Source organism: Nannospalax galili, unplaced genomic scaffold (assembly GCF_000622305.1).
Source record: "Nannospalax galili isolate Female #2095 unplaced genomic scaffold, S.galili_v1.0 scaffold330, whole genome shotgun sequence".
In the NCBI taxonomy this organism is placed as follows: Eukaryota; Metazoa; Chordata; class Mammalia; order Rodentia; family Spalacidae; genus Nannospalax; species Nannospalax galili.
Window position 1 is genome coordinate 4246374 of NW_008329640.1, and position 19004 is coordinate 4265377.

The 19004-nt window shown below is 41.1% G+C and overlaps 1 protein-coding gene across 12 annotated transcripts in view; it reads right to left on the reverse strand.

Annotated features, from left to right (window-relative positions):
* The window catches only part of LOC103739789 (tubulin polyglutamylase TTLL5), a gene marked incomplete at its 5' end in the record, with an annotated part of 285878 nt that overhangs the window by 118505 nt on the left and 148369 nt on the right, over window positions 1-19004 (reverse strand). For all 12 annotated transcript variants that reach the window (XR_003850716.1, XR_003850713.1, XR_003850710.1 and 9 more), the window contains 1 exon segment: window positions 2120-2315. Coding sequence is in view for 6 of the 12 variants with exons in the window: in XM_017799943.1 (XP_017655432.1) it covers window positions 2120-2315 (196 nt within the window).

A 19004-nucleotide genomic window follows, 5' to 3' on the forward strand; every position in this document is an offset into this window, starting at 1 on the left:
TGACACTCATCCGAGTCTGTCATTATGGATCCACTAGCTGGCATCTGGTGACGTTGTCAGTACTCAGTAATCAAAAGGACAGGAAGTTTAGAAGTGTAAATAGTTCTAAGACATTTACACAGATTGATACAAGAACCTCAGACACCTATTTTCATCTGCAGTTGTGAAAATGCAAACTGGCTTACCTGAATGTATTTTCCCAGAGATTTTCTAAATGAAGTAATTTCTACAAGAAAGGCTACTGTAAGATCAAAGTGAGGTGCCATAGTTTATTCCCAATTACAAGGTCTGGGGCTTTCTCCAATGGTCTAAAGAATTATTTACAAATGCCTGTATTTATAATTTCTCAAATATGACATATTAATCTAGTGACTACACTATTATAGGTAAATATAATCATGTGACAACCCATGCTGGCAAAGTAAAATGGCCACATTCTAGTCTAGATAATAGTTTTCATGGCTAATCTGGGTTGTCAACTTTTAGATTAACATCAAAAAGATTAGTAAAGTGCACCTTTGGGTATGACTGTGATACTGTTTCTAGAAAAAAAAATTAGATTATGAAGGCTAGAGTCCTCATGATCTAATAATGGAGATTCAAAATCGGAACACTGAGAGCCTTGTGGAGGAAATGGATGACTGGGGCATGGCTTTGAAGGGTCTGTCTTGCTCTGGTTCCTTCCTGTTACTCAGCTTTGTTTCTTGGTTGTCATGAAGTGAACAGTTTCTCCCCACCATGCCCTTTCTCCATGCTCTTCCTGTCTTGCTACAGCCTAAAAGTAAGGGAGCCAGCTAACCATGGACAGAAACCTCTGATGCTGGGAGCCAAAAATCAATCTTTGCTCCCCTAAGTTTACTTTCTCAGTTATTTGTCATGGAGATAAAAAAAAAAAAAAACACTTGATGAATATAGTAGATGAAAAGATAAGATATAAGGCCCAAATAGCAACTGTTTTACTTATAAGATAAACACTCTGGGAAATACTGTTTTCAATTTGAGCACAAATCAACACATCCTATATATTCTATTTTTATTTTCTGTGTATGTGTGTATTGCCTGCATGTAGGTAAGTGCACCCGTGTCGTGCAATGCCTGTGGAGGACAGAAGAGGCTGTTGGATTCCCTGGAACTGGAGTTACCGACAGTTGTTAGCTGCTATGTGAGTGCTGGGATTTGAACCTGGGTCTTCTGGAAGAACAATCAGTGTTCTTAACCACTGAGCCATCTCTCCAGCCCCATTAACTCTATTTTTATTAAAAAAAAAAAAAAAAGAAGCAAAAGACAGGAGGTCAAATGGAGAAAAAAGGTTTTTTTTTCCCCCATAATGAAATACCAGAGAAGTTCAGAGACTCAGTATTAATTTAACCCAATAATCCTATGACAAAACATGGTAACTGATTCTAATACTATAGAATTCAAGAATTTAACTCTCTTGACATTTTTGTGAGTCCGTCTTTCCTCTGAAGTTGGGACCATGTTGACAGACTGGCGCAATATAGCTTCTGACACAGAGACTTGGGAGTTTCAGATATTTTGTGGACAGTGAGTAGGGAATCAATATTTCCCTATGTGTGAGTTCCACAACAGCAAGGATGCTTTGGTGGGGTCTCTGTTATAGTCCCACGGGTTAAAACAGTTCCTAGTGCATGACAGGCACTCAGTATTTGTTGAATGAACAGCTGTCACCTACAGAAATCCAACAACCTAACTTGTGACTATTTCCCAGAACTTGTAAGTTATAATAGATCATGACAAAGTGTTATGTATTTATTTATGCCAAGTCTATGAAGGCTAGAAAGTGGTACTTTTACAAATAATGACGCTCAAAATGCTGCTTTAGGCAACTGGGAATTAAGGCTGTCTGGGAGGCTACTAAGATCATTCAACAGAAAAGCTAACTATGGTAATAAAGGATTTTGTATATTCAAAGAAAATAATCAGGTCAAACACTAGATCAGCATTGTCTTCTAAGGAAGTCAGGGTTACAGCTCCACTGAGACACCCAAGCCAGGAGTTGGACAAAGTTTTAGGAAACTAATCTTTGATTACGAATTCATTCCCCTTAACTTTCTTCTTACTAACAGAAGGAAGACACTATCTTATGTTTTAAAATTACCTGATGTTGGGCTCGACTCTGGTCCAGAAGCTGCTGGGACTGAAGTTTTTGTTGTTCAAGTTGCTGGAGGGCAAAATGGAGTTGGTAACTGCCTGCTGTGGGGTGGTACTTGTGCTGGGGAACCACCCCTGTAGCCTTGCTGTACACGTTGTTCTCTACCTCTCCTTCCCAGGCAAAGCCACCTGTCTGGAGGCTCCTGAAGAGAAAAGAGAATTTTTTTTTAGCATGGCTATGTGAACAAACCAAAAGAAAGAAATGTCTCAGGCATTTTTCCTCTATAGAACACAGATATGGGTTAGACTTATGAATCTACTCCTGTGATAAATTAATTTGACTCCTCCACTAAATCACATCTTGGTAATTTCAGATCTCTGCTTTGGTTTGCAAATTTCTCAAACAAAGGGATTTCCAAATTCCTAAAGTTTATCTTTGACAGGTGTTCTGAAATCTATGGTGAAAGGTTTTGTATTCGTACAATCTCACCTTCTGATGAGTTACATCCCTTGCTCAGGGATGGGATACTCAGTTTGCCTTCCACAGAAATCACTCAGTTCCATGCTACCAGTTAATCTTGGAGAACAGGACCAAAAAACTCAGGGCTTAATTTATTTAGCTTTTGAGAATAACATCTAATCTTTAGTGACTCCTCTGCAAATACCTCAATGAGTGCATTATGCATATTTTACATGTCTATTTTATATATATAGTATGTATGTACATAAAAGAAACCTTTCCCAAGGGACTTCTGAACTTATGGAGAAATGTGGTGATCCTGGTGGGAAATAAATAAATGCCTAAATGTATTAATGAAATGCTAACCTAACTCAGAAGGCAGAGTGCTAAGTAAGATGGGATTACACTGTTAGGAAAGAAGATGGAATCTTGTGTATGTGTGGGGTGGTGGTATGGGCTTGTGTGCATGCAGGTGCACATGCATGTGAAAGCCAGGGATCAATGCTAGGAGTCCCCAATGCTCTCTAAATGAATTATCTGATACTTGAAACAGAGTCTCTGATTGAACCTGGAGTGTGCCAATTTGGCTAGACTGGCAGACCAGCAAGTCCCAAGCGTCTCTCTGTCTCCACCTCTCCAGCACAGGGATGACAAATGGATGCTAATATACTTGGCTTTTCACGTGGGTGCTGAGGATCCAAACTCAGGTCTTCACACTTGTTCAGCAAGCACTTTCCCGATCGAGCCATCTCCCCAGGCCCAAAGAACCTTTTCTCTCTTTTCTCATTAGTCAGGGAAGCTGACTGATGCAAATACACAAGAAGTTAAAAGGCATTCAGTGAGCTGAGCAGGAGGGATGACAGAGAAAGGCATTCAGTGAGCTGTGAGCAGGAGGGATGACAGAGAAAGGCATTCAGCTTTATTTTATTTGAGACAGGGTGAGACAAGGTCTTGCTACCGTAGCCCAGGCTGGCCTTGAAATCTTGAACCTCCTGTTTCTGACCGCCAAGTACCAGGAACACAGGTGTGTGTTATCCTGCTCGATAGGCACTCAGGTTTAAATGATGAGAAAGGTCAGTCACGAATACCTCTTTTCCAAATGAACACAAAGGGAAATGCTTTAGCTCTATCATCTTGAAAATTTCATGACAAGTAAGCTAGGTCTTGCTTTAATCTCAAATGGAACTATTATAAGTCATGGAACTGAAGAATAGAAAATTCACTCATAGTGACTCTGCTTCCATTTCTGGCTTGCTGGTTATAGAAGTTTCTAGCCATGGGGAACAATCTAGATTCAGTAAATAGACATTAGTAAAGTAAAGCAATATGTACTTTATCTCCAACTTTATCCCACTGGGTAGCTTGAGTAATTTTACTTGCTAAAAACTGTTTTTACAACAAACATTTCCACAAGACATTCATTTTAATGCCTTCTTGTTGTGTATCAGAAATTGTAGTCTGTAGACAGGTCCTTTACTTGGAAAGATGGTTCCTAGGTTCTCGAGTATGGCAACAGAGGTAAGGACATACAGATGTATAGGGGTAGGACAGTGGGCAAAAGATCAAGTAAAGAACTGTGGATAAGGACACAAGTGTTCTTCCAACTCCACATATTGAAGAGACTGAAACATCATAAACTTTTATAGTGCAATATGTTTTAAATCTCATCAGTAATATAAGCTCAGCCTGCAAATCACAAAAGGAAGTTTCTCAGGCAAGTAGAGGCTTTTAGCAAAGAGGCAGGAATTTTTACAGTGTAACACTGGGTGGGGGCAGGGATGCTCAGCTGTGTAACATAGTAAAAGCCAGAGAAACTTGTTTGTTTTGAATTTCAGTGAGGTTACTCGGGCCATATTATCTCATATTAAAAGCTTAAGTCTTTAGAGTTTCCAGGATATGTTGCTGACACGAAGAGGCCAGGTATACTGTAATGGGCTTTCTCTGAGTTCTGGTGCCTGAGTTCAGACATCTGTTCCTTTCTACAGCATCTATACCTTTTAATTCCATCTTTTCTACCCCATTTTCATTAACGAGGTCTTTACTTCACTAGTGATATTTTTTTCTACCCTCAACAAAATTTTGAGATTCAACTGTCCTCACTAAAATGTCCTGCAAAATGTCTGGGGCTAAAAGTGTTTTGAATATTTTTTTTTTGAGAATCTGAAATAATGGCACTTGCATATACATATATATGCAATATATAGTGATATCTTGGAGCATCTAATTCACTTATGCTTCATATATACCTGATATTCCAAACTTCTAGTCCCAGCCACTGGGAAGGTTGAGGGAGAAGAGCTCAAGCCACAGAGTCTGAGGCCAGTCTGGACCACACTGCAAGACCTTAGCATAATGAAAATATTTTTTTAAGTTAATAGTGAGCAACCATATGTCACATTTTCCTGAATACTGCATTCTCTTAAGTTTATCCATGAAGAACTTCACTATACTTACTATCCCAATAAGGCACTACAAGATGCACTGTTCTCAATGTAACTGCCCTTCCTACTGCCCAGCCCTTAACTTCCTATTTCTCTCTTTGGTTCTGTTTTTGTTCTATCAGCTAAGGTTAGGTCCTGAGATCAAATGTAAGGTTAAAGAGGCCATAGGCACGGAAGGACCCTTTAGTGTGACTAACTTCTCTATGCCTTTATTATCCTTACATTTTTCTCACCTGCAAATACTCCCTATCTCATATGGCTGTTGTAGAAAACAGGAGTGGAAGTACTAAAAAGAAAAAAACTGTATTACCACTGTCAACATTACTATTTTTACTACTCTTTCCCCATCCCAATGATTCCACTTCAGTGCTATCAGAACCCTACATTTCTTTGGGGCAGGATACAGAAAACAGAACCATTTACCAAGTGCTATGAAGTTAGCACTGAACAGTTCTTACTTACAGTACTATACTTCAAGTTAAAAAAAAAGACAAACAGGCAAACAAAAAGTCACATTTTATTTTAAATTTAAATATTAATTTTTTTTAATTGGTGAGTTTGCTCACTGGGATAAAACTATACCTTTTTATTTTATTTTTTCCTGTTTTGAATCTTTGGAGTTAACAGTGAGATATTTCTTGTGCTGGAAAAGTGCAACAGAGATAGTATTAAAAATACTGAAATGCTTCAAAGTCATCTGGAAAAGCCTTGTGAACTTCTGATGACCTACACACTAGGTCGAAAGCACAACCCTATATGAAATTCTATGCAAGCCAAGCTTCCTGCTTGAGAACAGGGAGAAACAGCTTAAAATATTTTGTTTATCTGATACGATGAAAGACTCTTGGGAAAGGATTAAAGAAATAATCCAAGAAAGAAAGAATTCTGGAGTAGCAGACCCTGGATCCATACCACAGGCCCTGACCCCAGACCACCCCAAAATGGAAGGCAGGCACTTAGAGACCTAGAGCTGGGATCTAGAATAAGATTACTAAGTTCAAATCCTGACACTACCACTAAAAGCAGCACATTTAACCTGTGTGTGCCTCTGTTTCCTTTGCTGTGAGATGGGAATAAAAAGTAATCCCACCTGGCTGACTCAAGTAAATGGAACAGCCCTTGTTGAGCATTTAGCACATACCTGGCATTACAGAGTAAGTGCTCAGTAATGTTAGCTACTATTATTAACATTCTTCCTGTGGAGAGTGAACGCAAGCCTTTGGGAGGGATGGGGGCCAGTGTAACACGATAGGGACACTGAGGAGCAGGTGTGAGCAATTCTACTACTTTGGAAAAAGAAGTGAGGCAAAGTTGTCTTTTCAAGCTCCTTACTAATAAGCCCTTACCCTGGGTAACAAATATGGGAGTGATTTTAGTAGATTAAGAAAAAGGGCTGAAGATGTGTGAGCTGGAGCACAGAGTTTACTCAGTGGTCTCACCCAACAGGGACAGCTGCAGCATGACAGCTCCTGCCTAGGAGGATTTCCTCAGCCACACTAGCTGGAGTACATGCCACCATGGGTAGGGAGCTGGCTCTTGCTACAAAGTGAGGATTTATTATAATAATATTGTTGCCAACCAGGGAGTGGCAGTTATGAATGGAGATTATGAGCCTCCCTGCCCCTCTCTAACTCCAAATGTGACTTACCAGGAGTGGCTACATCCCTTTCAGCTTTTGTGAAATTAAACAAAAGTAGATTTTTGTAAAGAATAAGAGCAGTATTTTCTCAATATCCTAAACCTGATTAATGTAAGTTATCTTTGACTCAACAACCAAAATTGCCAATTGGAAAACTTTTGTTAACATATCATTTATTTTGTAGTTTGATAGTTTAATTTGATTTGCCTGAAATAACAAAAGCATTTCAAGCATCTTTCATTATATATTTGATGTCCTGCATTAAACAATCTACTAACAAAAGGTTATTAGCAAGTTTTCAAAAAAATTTAAAAATTAAACAGTTGTTTCAAAACCATTAAGTAGTAAATGTATTTAAGAAACTAATTAGGATAGAGGCCACAACTTCATTAGAATACCACTGCTCATGTTTTTTGTTTTTTAATACAGGTTCTTACTAAGTAGCCCAAGCTGGCCTGGAACTTTCAATCTTTCTGTCTCAGAATGCTAGGATTACAGGATGAACTATCATGTCAGGTTTGCTGATATCTTGATGTATACTCTGTCTTTGAATTTTTGAATTTCCCTCAAGTGATTCTGTACTATCTGTTTTATACATGGCTTTTTTTTTTTTTTTGGTCATCTAGCCATAAGTTGTAAACATTCTCATAGCTTTCCCTACCAGTTCTTATATTCCACTATGAATTTCTATTGTACTCACAGCCAACCTAAATCATTAAGCCTTCTTCATATCTAAATGTCTGATCTTGTATTAAGGAATATATGTTTTTCTACATTAAATTCAGGAAGCACAGTCGTCACTCTGGTCTTTAAATCATTGAAAATCCTGATTATTATCCAGGATATGCATTATTTCATGTCATCTGAAAACAGGATTTGTGTGTTCTAGATATATAAGTGCATAGTAAAGAGCAGACACCTAAATAAATATGAATGGATAAATCAATTCATTGATAAAAATGGGAAACTAGAGCCGGGCGTGGTGGCGCACGCCTTTAATCCCAGCGCTTGGGAGGCAGAGACAGGCGAACCTCTGAGTTCAAGGTCAGCCTGGTCTACATAGTGAGTTCCAGGACAGCTGGGGCTACAGGGAGACCCTGTCTCAAAAAGCCAAAAAAAAAAAAAAAGGGGGAAACTAGTGAGCCAATGATGCAGCCTCAGGGTCTTAATTCCCAACCACACACCAGCTCGCTGCTTGCAATCCTTAGTGATGGCGCTCTCTCATTCATGTTTCTCTTTTGCGCTCAGGAGATTTCATTCTACCTTACCGAAACTCAATTGCAGCCATTCTTTTCTGTCCTGGGTCTTTGCTGAAGTAATTCTACCACAAAGGGGAATGAGGTTAGTCTAAGCAAGTCTTACTATTTTTTTTTTTTTCTTCATAAATCAATGCTGGGCCTAAGCAATTCCCCTTTCCTTCTCTATGGGCTGCCAACTCATTGGTGTGCTAATCTGTTAAGATTTTGGCCTGAAATTGACATCTCAATTGCTGGTTTATATACTCAGCATCTAATTCATCTCCATTTCTCCCCTTCCTTTCCCAGCAGTATGAGCTGCTTCTTTGCACATGAATCATAAGCTGAATCACTATCTCAAGTGCTGAAGACATAAATCAGGTATTAGTAATCATAAGAACTGCTCTTCTTTGGACATAGTAATTCAATAGAGAAAATGAGATTGATTCGCTAGCTTGACTTTTGGTGAGTTTCATTTTCCCCAACGAATTAAGAGTTTGGATAGGACAAAGATGTGCCCTGAAAACTAAATAAGGAGAAGACCCGTATATCAACTGGCACTTACAAAATAAGCCTGCCTCCCATTGTTTACTGCACATCTTAGCAGAAAGCTGAATGCAAGGGGAGAACAACACATTACAATAAGGCAGCTCAAAACCAAGAACACTCCCACCCCCACCGCCACTCCCGCATCACGAAAGAAACTAAGGACTAGAGCAGGCTCCAAATGAGGTATCTAATTTAAAACAGGATTATAAACAACAGAGGAATGGCTTCTGATTACACTTTCAATGAAGAGATCTAGCAAAGGGAAAATGGCAACAGTGAAGAGAAGATGTCTGGGCATATTTTGGCTAACTCTGCTTTGATTTGATTAAATACTGTGTGGCAATGACATAAATTTGGGAAGAATACAATGAGGTATCATGTCAAAAAGCTAGGAGCTGAGATGCTCATCCTTTTAGAGTACAGTGAGATCACAGCCAGCTGGACTTGACAATGGATACGGAATGTGAACCAGACCTCTGCAGTCTCCACACCCCTTCCACTCCATGATTGATGGGGCTGTCCCCAGGAGGAGGAAATAAGGACAAAGTCAGACTTATTAGTATATCTGGCAGAGATTCTGGGAGCAAGTTTGACGGAACACAAAGCTGGATATAAAACCAAACCTTTCAAAAGGTTAAGTTCACATCCCTGCTTCTAGAAGGCAACACAGGATTCTGGGAGTTATGTAGATAGTGACTCCTGGGTCCTTTATCTGCTGGCTTTTTGGATCTGAAAAGACAGGCTGATCCTTCACCTTATGAACACGAAATGACTTTGATCCAGCTCTTTATTTTGGCCTAACCAGCATACCACATGAAGCCTGAAAAATGTAGCTGTGAACTCAAAAAGAAGTGAGCAAAGAGGGACCTTTAAGACTGCCAAGGAGCTCCGGCACCAGTTCATTCAACAAGGAAGAGCGAGCCCAGCTCAGCAGGACTTCTGTCCACTAAAGGGAAAGGGCTGATGTCTTGTGACAATAATGGTGACACACACAAGCACAGCTGGCCCTTATAAAGTTGGACCACCATCACCTAACTTTCACACTCTGCAGAGACAAGCCAGGAAAAGCTTTTAGAGTGAACGTGAATGTGCAGATTGTCTAGGGCAACTGACATGCCAGCTTCTAAGAACTTCCAAGTCGACTTGTAGCCGAGTTCAAACCTAGTGCACACAAACAAGGTGCAGAGTGTCACAAGTGCAGGATTCCAGCCCATCGTATCAGTCACGCTCTCTCTCTTCGTTTCTCCTCTTTCCCCCAGCAAAAGAGCAGGCAACTTGGCACCATCCAGTCCACAGCTTTTCTGGCTCCAGTAACCTGCCTCTGCCCCCTTCTTTCAATTGGCCAAGGGAAATAAAACACAACTCCAAAAACCCCACCCTTCTTTTTAACCTTCTCCACCTGTCCCTTTTCTCTCTTTATAACTCATGATGTTTTCATAAAATAGGTAAACTACTAAGGAAGTCATATGAAAGGAAATGTTAAAGTAGTAAGGCCGAAGTGGGGAAAGTGGGGGCGGGGGATTAAAATGTGTATTCTGGCTTTTTCTACTGAAGTAGAGAAGGAGCTGCTTCTAGGAGTTCATTCTCAAGCCCATTCAGCGCACAATCTCTAAAAGTAACCTTCATCAGAAGGAAATGGCATAGCTGCAACTGTACATACCTTATGTCTTATGCTAAGACAAGTCTACTGAAATTTGCTCAAGATAAACTAGGAAGGCTAGTACAAGGTCATAGCTGGCATGAAATGTGGGCACCTGCCTCAGAGAACATCAGATTTATTTTTGTCTTTTTGAGACAAGGTCTCCCTGTAGCCCCAGGTGGCCTGGAACTCTATGTAGATCAGGCTGGCCTCCAACTCACAGAGATCTGCCTGCCTCCCAAGTGCTGGGATTAAAGGCCTGAGCCACCATGCCTGGCTGAGGATCAGATCTTTAAAAACACATTATTCTGCTCCTCGGTGCTTACACTGAGTACCACTTTGCTACTAAAGTGTCAGTTTCACTTTGGAACCTGGTAAAGGTGATTATGAGCCTTACTGCAGAGCTACCCTGTGGCTGAGGCCCTACAACCTATGCTAGCAACTCCCTGGGTGATTTTGATACATAAGGTGGATCACTTAAGAAGTTGTTAAAAACATGAATTCTACCACTAAATGGATGTATCTGAGCCCTGATTGCCACTCCCTAACTGCATCACGGGGTAAATCACTTCATTTCCTCTGGACTTAGTTTCTCCATATGTAAAGTCAGGGTGATGATGTTCATTCACCTCACGGAGCTCTGAGGACTAAATCAACTAAACCACAAAATGTTCAGAACATTTGCTGAAACAATATAAAAGTTAGTTACTAAATGACTAAGGGACAGAAAGCATTGAGCTATCATTAGCCATTATTATTTCATACCTATGTTTTCACTTTTGAAGTTCAGTAAAAAAGAACACAAATTTTTCACAAACCAATATGAAGTTTTATGTTCTTTTATAGTAAGCTATGAGAGAAGCAAATGACCTTTAGTATGAAAGTAATAAAATCAAGAATATAGGCTGGAGAGATGGCTCAGAAGTTAAGAGCACTGGCTGCTCTTGCAGAAGACCCAGTTTCAGTACCCAGCACCCACACAGCAGATAACAACTGTCCATAACTCCAAGTCTGGGGGATCCAGCACCTTCTTCTGACCTCCTCAGGCACTACACAACACAGGTGCACTTACAAACTTGCAGGCAAGTCACTCATACACATAAAATAAATAAATATTTTTTTAAAAGAAATAAAAATAGGAATGCAGATTTTGTACTTTAGGGACAGAAGCTAAAGTTCTAAATTCAGATGTAACACTTGCTGAAGAAGAAATACATGGCTCACCTGTCTGTCTTGAGGTATGATTCCCATATGCTGAGTCCAAAAATGATACAGAGGCTACAGAGACATCCTCATGATCTCTTCTTTGTTTTCATGATCATGATCTTTTCATGATACTGTCTGTCCTCTAAAATACTAGTTATTAAACCATCTGCTTAACACACTGATGAAATAACTGGTGACAGGTAAAAGAGCTGCTGACCCACCCCTGTATGGTTTAGGCTACTGTTAAAACAAGAGCACTGAATCCCCCGTGGAGTTGTAAGTGTTCTCTTATATAATCCCCCCACCTAAAACAAATGCCCTCATTTGCCTGGTCTGGTTCACATCTGTGAAACTGAGTTCCATTTAGGGGAAGGAACATATGAGGCAAGCAGGCATGTAACCCATGTTGTAAATACATGTCATGCATTTATGGTTAGCATCTTCAGGCTGCTGCTATCTTCTGCCCACACACAAAGCTTCTAAATGGTACTGGCACTTGAGTAAGTAAATAATCATACAAATCCACTGGTGATGACAAAGATATTTGTAATGTTGAACTATACGTGCTACTCAATTTTTGCCCACTTGATCAGAGAAGGTTGTTTCCCAGAGGCCACCAGTGATAAGTTTGTTTTTAGAAATATTTCCACCTCTCCTTTGCATGCTATCAACAATAAAGAGGTTTAACTGGTCTGAAATGCCATCATGAAAGACCAGGACTGATTTTCCTTGCTCTACAAGTAGAGAGAGCATGAGTTTTCACATCAGAAAGAGCTGGTCTCAAAGTCTTGTGCCATCATGACACGTGACCATGGTACCATGGCAGTTTCATTACTCACACAGGAAGATTCTAGTGCCATGTTATAGCCATGTTTCAGGAATAATAGGATAAATCACCCAACATACAGACCAAGCATGAAATCAGCATTCAGTAAATGTCAGTCTTCTTTTTCCTTCCTTCTTTTTAGTTCTCACTTTAAAGAGTAACAGAACATAACTGATCAAAATTAGGGGAAAATACTGGTATCAAGTAGTAGGGTAAACAATATGAAATCAACTTTAAAATTTTGACACATGCTATGAAAACATGTGAGTACTAAAAAGCGCAAACAAAGGGAAAGTGTTATCCTCATCCGTAAGCATGCTGAGTGTATCAGCATGTTCCATTCTGGTCTTGCCCTAGGACACAGGGACCATATTATTCTGATTTTATCATTTAATGTCAATGCCAACATATAATGGACACATTTACATATTTATAAAATATGTTCTTTTTTTAATTAAGAGAAAAACTCCTGCTACTACCCACACTGTTGGATACTTCTGGAACAACACTAGCTTTAGCTTTAGTGAAAGGAAACAAGTGCCTATGGAAGAAAGTCAAGGAAGGCTTCAGACATGACATTTTCACCTTGGTGTCAGAAGATGACCAGAAACTGGCTAATAGGAAAAGAAATTCCAGGCAGCAGGATTAGCATCCAACAGAGCAGGGAAGCACAGGAAAGCCAGTTGTCCTAGCAGAGGGTGCAGAGGGTGGAAAGAATCTGTAATTAAAGCTGGGAAGACACTGCTCTCCCACACATTCAGAAACAGGTGCCAAAGCTGCCATTCAAACAAAGCACGGAAGAACAGTTCTGAGAGTAGTATTCGTGCACCTGTGATGTGGGTGCAATGAGAAAGACTATAAGAGCCAAGGTTTGGAAAATGCAAAGGGCACAAGTAGGGTGTTTGTCTGTCACCACCACTAGTGTGAGGGCTTCGAAATGTGTGACTCCATCTTCATTTTCATAGTAACCTATTGAGAGAGGCAGTATCATTCCAATTATATTAGAGAAAACTGAAGCTTAGGTAAAATAATTTCTGTGATTTCTGAGAGGAAGCGAAAGAGTTGCTTCTGAACCTAAATCTGTATGAACAGTTACAACAAAGCACAGAAAATCAGACTGTACAATAGCCCCTGCCAAGGAGTTTCCAACAAGCTATTGTTGCCATCGGATTTTGTTTTAGGAATACTGAAATTATCCAAAGATCCACACTGATATACTCAAATAATTTCTGGCAAAGGCTCAAAACCAACACAAGTCATCCCTTAAAGTCATCTGTTGGCAAATGATGGAGCAATCATCTGTCTACAGGGAAAATGAACCGCAACCTAAATCTCACAGTTCATTAAAAAGTTAACGGAGAAGGGATCATAGACTTAGATACAAAATATAAAATCATCCCAAAGATGATGTTTAAAAATTTCCATCAGATGTACTACATAGACCTGTAATCCCAGCACTCAAGCAGGCATAGGAAAATGGCAAGTTCCAGGCCAGTCTGAGTTATACCATAACACCCGTCTCAAAAACCAAATAAAAAGCATTTTAAGAGATCTTTCCCATTTGGGCTTTGTGCAATACAGGATAACGATGAGGACAAAGAGCAGAAGCTGGGCACTGTGCTATCTTCTGCTCTTGCCTTAGCTCACTTAAACCTGTAAGGTTCCTGGATGGTGAAAGCAAACGAGGCCAGAGAGCTGAGGCAGCCTGCTCAGCTAACTGCAGTCAGCATCACTGACTCAAGACCTGCTGGCTCCACTGTTGCATTTGCCCTGCATGTGGCACTGTCCCACCCAAATGGGAACTGTTTGCCACACAAAATACAAGTTCTTTCTTAAGCAAGATGAAGCTTTTTTGCTTTTTGAAAAAATTATTTTATTTATTATTTTATGCATATGAGTTTTGCCTTCATGTATGCAGGTACACTACATGCATGCAATGCAAGCGGATGTCAGAAGAGGGCAGTGTATCCCCTGAAACTAGAGTTAGGAACAGTTCTAAGTGGCCATGTGAGTGCTAGGAACCCATGTGGGTGCTGGGAACTGAACCTGGGTCCTCTGGAGCAACAGCAAGTACTCTTAACCACTGAGTCATCTCTGTAGCCCTGGTTTGTTTTTGAGATAGGGTCTCACTATGTAGCCCAGGCTGGCCTCAAACCTGATATCCTGCCTCTGCTTTCCTAGTGTTGGGACTGCAGGCACACACCACCACGCCCAGCCACAAGATAGGCATCTGAAGGCATGTAGACACAGTGCTGTGATTGCAGGCACACACCACCACGGCCAGCCACAAGATGGACACCTGAAGGCATGTAGACACAGTGCTGTGATTGCAGGCACACACCACCACGCCCAGCCACAAGATGGACATCTGAAGGCATGTAGACAGAGTGCTGTGATTGCAGGCACACACCACCACGGCCAGCCACAAGATGGACATCTGAAGGCATGTAGACACAGTGTTGTGATTGCAGGCACACACCACCATGGCCAGCCACAAGATGGACATCTGAAGGCATGTAGACACAGTGCTGTGATTGCAGGCACACACCACCACGGCCAGCCACAAGATGGACATCTGAAGGTACTTAGAATGTGAATCTAGATGGGAATAAAAAGGCAGCAGAACCAGGAGCTTTATGTAGTCACTTGCTTTCACTATTTCTCCTTGGATGAATGGCTAGACCAAGAGGCAGAAGTCTGTTTTTGACCTGGAAGTCACAGGGCAAGAAAAGTCCATAAGCTTTGAATAGTCTTTACATCAGTTTCACGATGGCCACAGTGGGTCATGAGTAACCACTGCCCATACCTCTTTGTCCACTGGCACCAAGAGTACTTCAGACTAGATGGTGTTCAAGGAATGGGGTTATTACTGATGTAAAGAGACTACCTGTCTGTCCCATGGGCATTCTCATGATCTCCCTAAGACAGCAAGGTAAGGATCTGTCATCATGTAAACCCGAGAAGTCACTGGCCAGCAGGCTGCTAGCTGGACACAGGAGAGGCATAGACAGACTGAGGGGTCCCAGTACACTAGTATCTTTCTCTGTGACGCTTGCCTCCACCTGCTTTCTGAAGCCATGCTGGCAAGAGGGAAGCAGCAACTGCCCATGTACCAGGACTCCTCTGTGGTGGACACTACCTCTGCAGCTCACGCAGAGACGCTGTGCAGGTAGGGAAGGGTTAAGACGTGTCCTGGCTGCAGCTCTCTGTTATTATCACTTTGAAAAGCCGCGGGTTTACAGGAAGAGTGAGGATGCCGCTGCATTCCCAGCCAACATTTGGTTCCCATTACTGTGAATAATCTTCCTCCCTCCTTTCCCCAGCCCTCACCCTGTTTCTACTTTTTCCACATTTTATATTAAAAGTACATCAAACAGTTTCTTCCTTTTTAATATTTTCCTTAAACTTCTTTCACTCAGCTTTCTGGGTTCAATGGCTTTTCTGGTTATTCATTATTGAGGGAGCAAGGAGGATCAGGCTCCTCGGGTGACATCCGTCAAAAGCAGAACCAGGGGGAGAAAAGCACCTAGTCAAAGAACTGAATATATTAAAGAAAGAAAGCCTTTTGAACACTTTACCCTCCTGGCCCAAACAAAGCACCCTTACCATGATACATCTGAAAATAAAGTATTTTTCTAATCCCATCGTCACTACAGATGGGAGGGAACTCACAGGAGAGGGATAAGGATAATCCAGCAGAATAGCTAGAAAGCTCAATGGTAGGTGACGCAGGCAAGGGTGCAGGGAGTAGGGTGGGCTTCTGTTCTCTAGACTGGGCATCTCTGTGGAGGTCAACGTGACAGTGGCTATAAAGAGCCAAAGTGAGTACAACACTTGATTTAATAAATCCCACTTCTAGGAAATCTATAGAAATATGTACACATGTGCACAAAGACACATGTGCAAGGGAGTCAGTGCAGATGCCTCAACTGGATACATCTTAACAGTGGGATGACAAGATGAAGTATGATACATTTATACTTCAGGAAACTACACAGTGGTTAAAATATCTAGGTAAGCTTATATGAACACAAAAACATGGAGACCTATTAGGATGGAAAAATGGCACAAGGCAAGACATGAAACCCACCCCGCCCCCGAATCCTAGCTACCTCTGAGAAGACATTAACGCTTATTTTGGATATACAATGTGGTTATGTGTGTACTACTCCTGCAGCTAATTTTTCTAAACATAAGGATATAAATATTTCAGGCTCTAAGAAATAAGAAAAAAATAAATGTGACTTCTTGGTTTGCAGTCCTGTGCAAACTGTCCTGAACTGGACAGATCACAATATATACCAAGTTAGACTTGGGAAAGTGATAGAAGATTAAAGGAATCCTCAGAAAAGCAGACAGGATAACTGAGAAATGGATAAACAGGAGAGAAGAAATGATGACCTACTAGCCTCAAATTTCCAAGGACACAGCTATCATAATGATGCCAGTGAGCTCTGGGCTGACCATAATTCTACTTTCAGTCTACTACAATGAGGGAGGAAAGACAGTACATGGGGGTGTTGGGGGGTGCAGGTCATACAAGAACACCAAGCCAGGGCTGAAGAAATGGCTCAGAGGCTAAGAACACTGGTTGTTCTTGTAGAAGACCCGGGGTTGAATCCCAGCACCCACATGGCAGCTAACAACTGTCCCTAATTCCAGTCCCAGGGGATCTGACAGCCTCTTCTGACCTCAGTGGGCACTGCACGACATGGGTGTAGTTACCTACATGCAGGTAATACATGCATACATGTAAAATCAAAATAACAAATAAAATTTAAAAAAAGAATACCAAGCCAAATGATAAGAGTTTTAAATAATTGGATTAAAAAATTAGAAAATATGATTTAGAAATATGAAGGCAAATAATAGACAATATGACTTTTAAGAAGTAGAAAGTGGTTCCTACAGAGAATGGAGAGTACAGTTGGGCACCACTGGGAAAGAAGGGCAAAGCGATTACTATTTTCACTATAAATCATATAGAATGATTTAATTTTTAAATTAAACTAAAATTTAACAATTGGTTTTCTGAGACAGGGTCTCACACTGTAGCTGAGACTGACCTGGAATTCATTATGTAGCCGAGACAGGCTTTCCTTGTAGGAATTCTTCTGCCTCAGCCTCCTTACAATTACTTAACTTTCAAAACTATGCACCTGAATTTTCATGGGATGGCCCCAGTGATGATCTCCACTTGCTGGTATTCATGTCCTGTGCAATCCCTTCCCACACTGAATAGGCCAGCCTGTGTAAACAACAGGATGTTCCAAAAAAATGCAACACCTGACAGACCCAAATAGAAAAGCTAAAACTAGTAGGGCACACAGGACAAAAGCCCCACTACCAAGGAGCTAGCAATAATTCCTTGGATATGATCACAAGGTCACAGAAAACAAAAGAAAAAAAAGAGTGCATTTTCTCAAAAATTAAACACATTTGTGTGTAAGACTATATTGTTGAAAGAGGAAGAAGCCAACCTGTGGAATGGGAGAAAATATTTATAAATCAAAAAATCTAGTAAGGGATTAATATACAGAATATGGAAAGAACTCCTCAAACTTGAGACAAAATAACAAGAAGAGCAAAGCAAATCTGATTAGAAATGAGCAAAGGACTTGTGTAGGCATTTCTCCTGAGAAGACACACTAACGGCCAAAACACACGTGATAAGATGCGTATTACTAAGTATCAGGGAAACATCACTAAGTATCAGGGAAATGCAGATCAAAACTACGATATCAACTCACACCCATTAGGATGGCTACAACAAGCAACACAGACAATCACAAGCTGCCGAGGATGAGAGGAAGCAGGAACCCATGCATTGCCGTGGGGATCTGAACTGGCACAGTGGCTATGAAAAACATGACAGCAACTCTTCAAAAACCTCGAAACGGCACTGCCATTCTCCTTCAAGAAAACCAGCTGGTAGGTGACATCTGGGCTGGAGGAGGGACCAGAGGTCCAGGAAGAGGCCCAGGTAGCTTCTAGAGAGGCACTCAAGCCACACAGACATGGCAGAAGCAAGGCTGAGGAGAGGCAGTGGCTCCTCACCTTCTCCCTGAGCGCACCCTTTTCCTAGGTATGCTCCCTCAAAGGTGAGGTCTGGTTGCCCTAGACTTCTGAAAAGCAGACTAATGCTGGCCAATGAACTAGGCTCGAGGCATGTGTTACTACTCAGAACTAAAAGGGCCACTTTGATCAGGGTAGCTGTGCTGAGGAGGCAGATCCTACCTCCTTGGCACTATCACCCTGGTTTCCTGCCATCCCCAGGAATGGTCTACTGTGGAAGCAGTTCAGCAAGCCCCATCCCCTTCCCTGTCAGTTATTAGTCCCTGTGGGTCTATGCTGGTGTTTCCTTGCCTACACCCCAATTGCACTGGCAATGCCTGGGCCCCTGTGGCACAGGAAGCTGCTGTTGATGGGCAGTACCAATGACTGCAGTATGTATACAGCCACAGTACCCTGAACAAGCCTGATCTCATCTGATGACTGCTATACCACATCTAGCAGTTATTCTGTCCTGTTACCAACTTTGCTAAGACCACTTTGATGCCATCTCTGATGTATATAACATGACCCCTGACCTCTGGAAAGAGAACAAATTTATTAAGTGTTCCTATCACAGACTACCTAGCAAAAGATACCAGAGCATTTTGGCTCAAGCTATGGCCATCATATACTGTTTTTATATAAAAGAAACAAAATCAATTAATCCTGAGGCAGGGAGATCCTGTAACTATCTATGTGATCCAGCAATTCCACTTCTGGGTATATAGCCCAAGTAATAAAAAATCTCTCTCTCTCCTCTCCTCTTTTAACTCTCACTCTCTCTCTCTCTCACACACCAAAACAAAACAAAACAAAACAAAAAAGCCCAACACTTATATACCT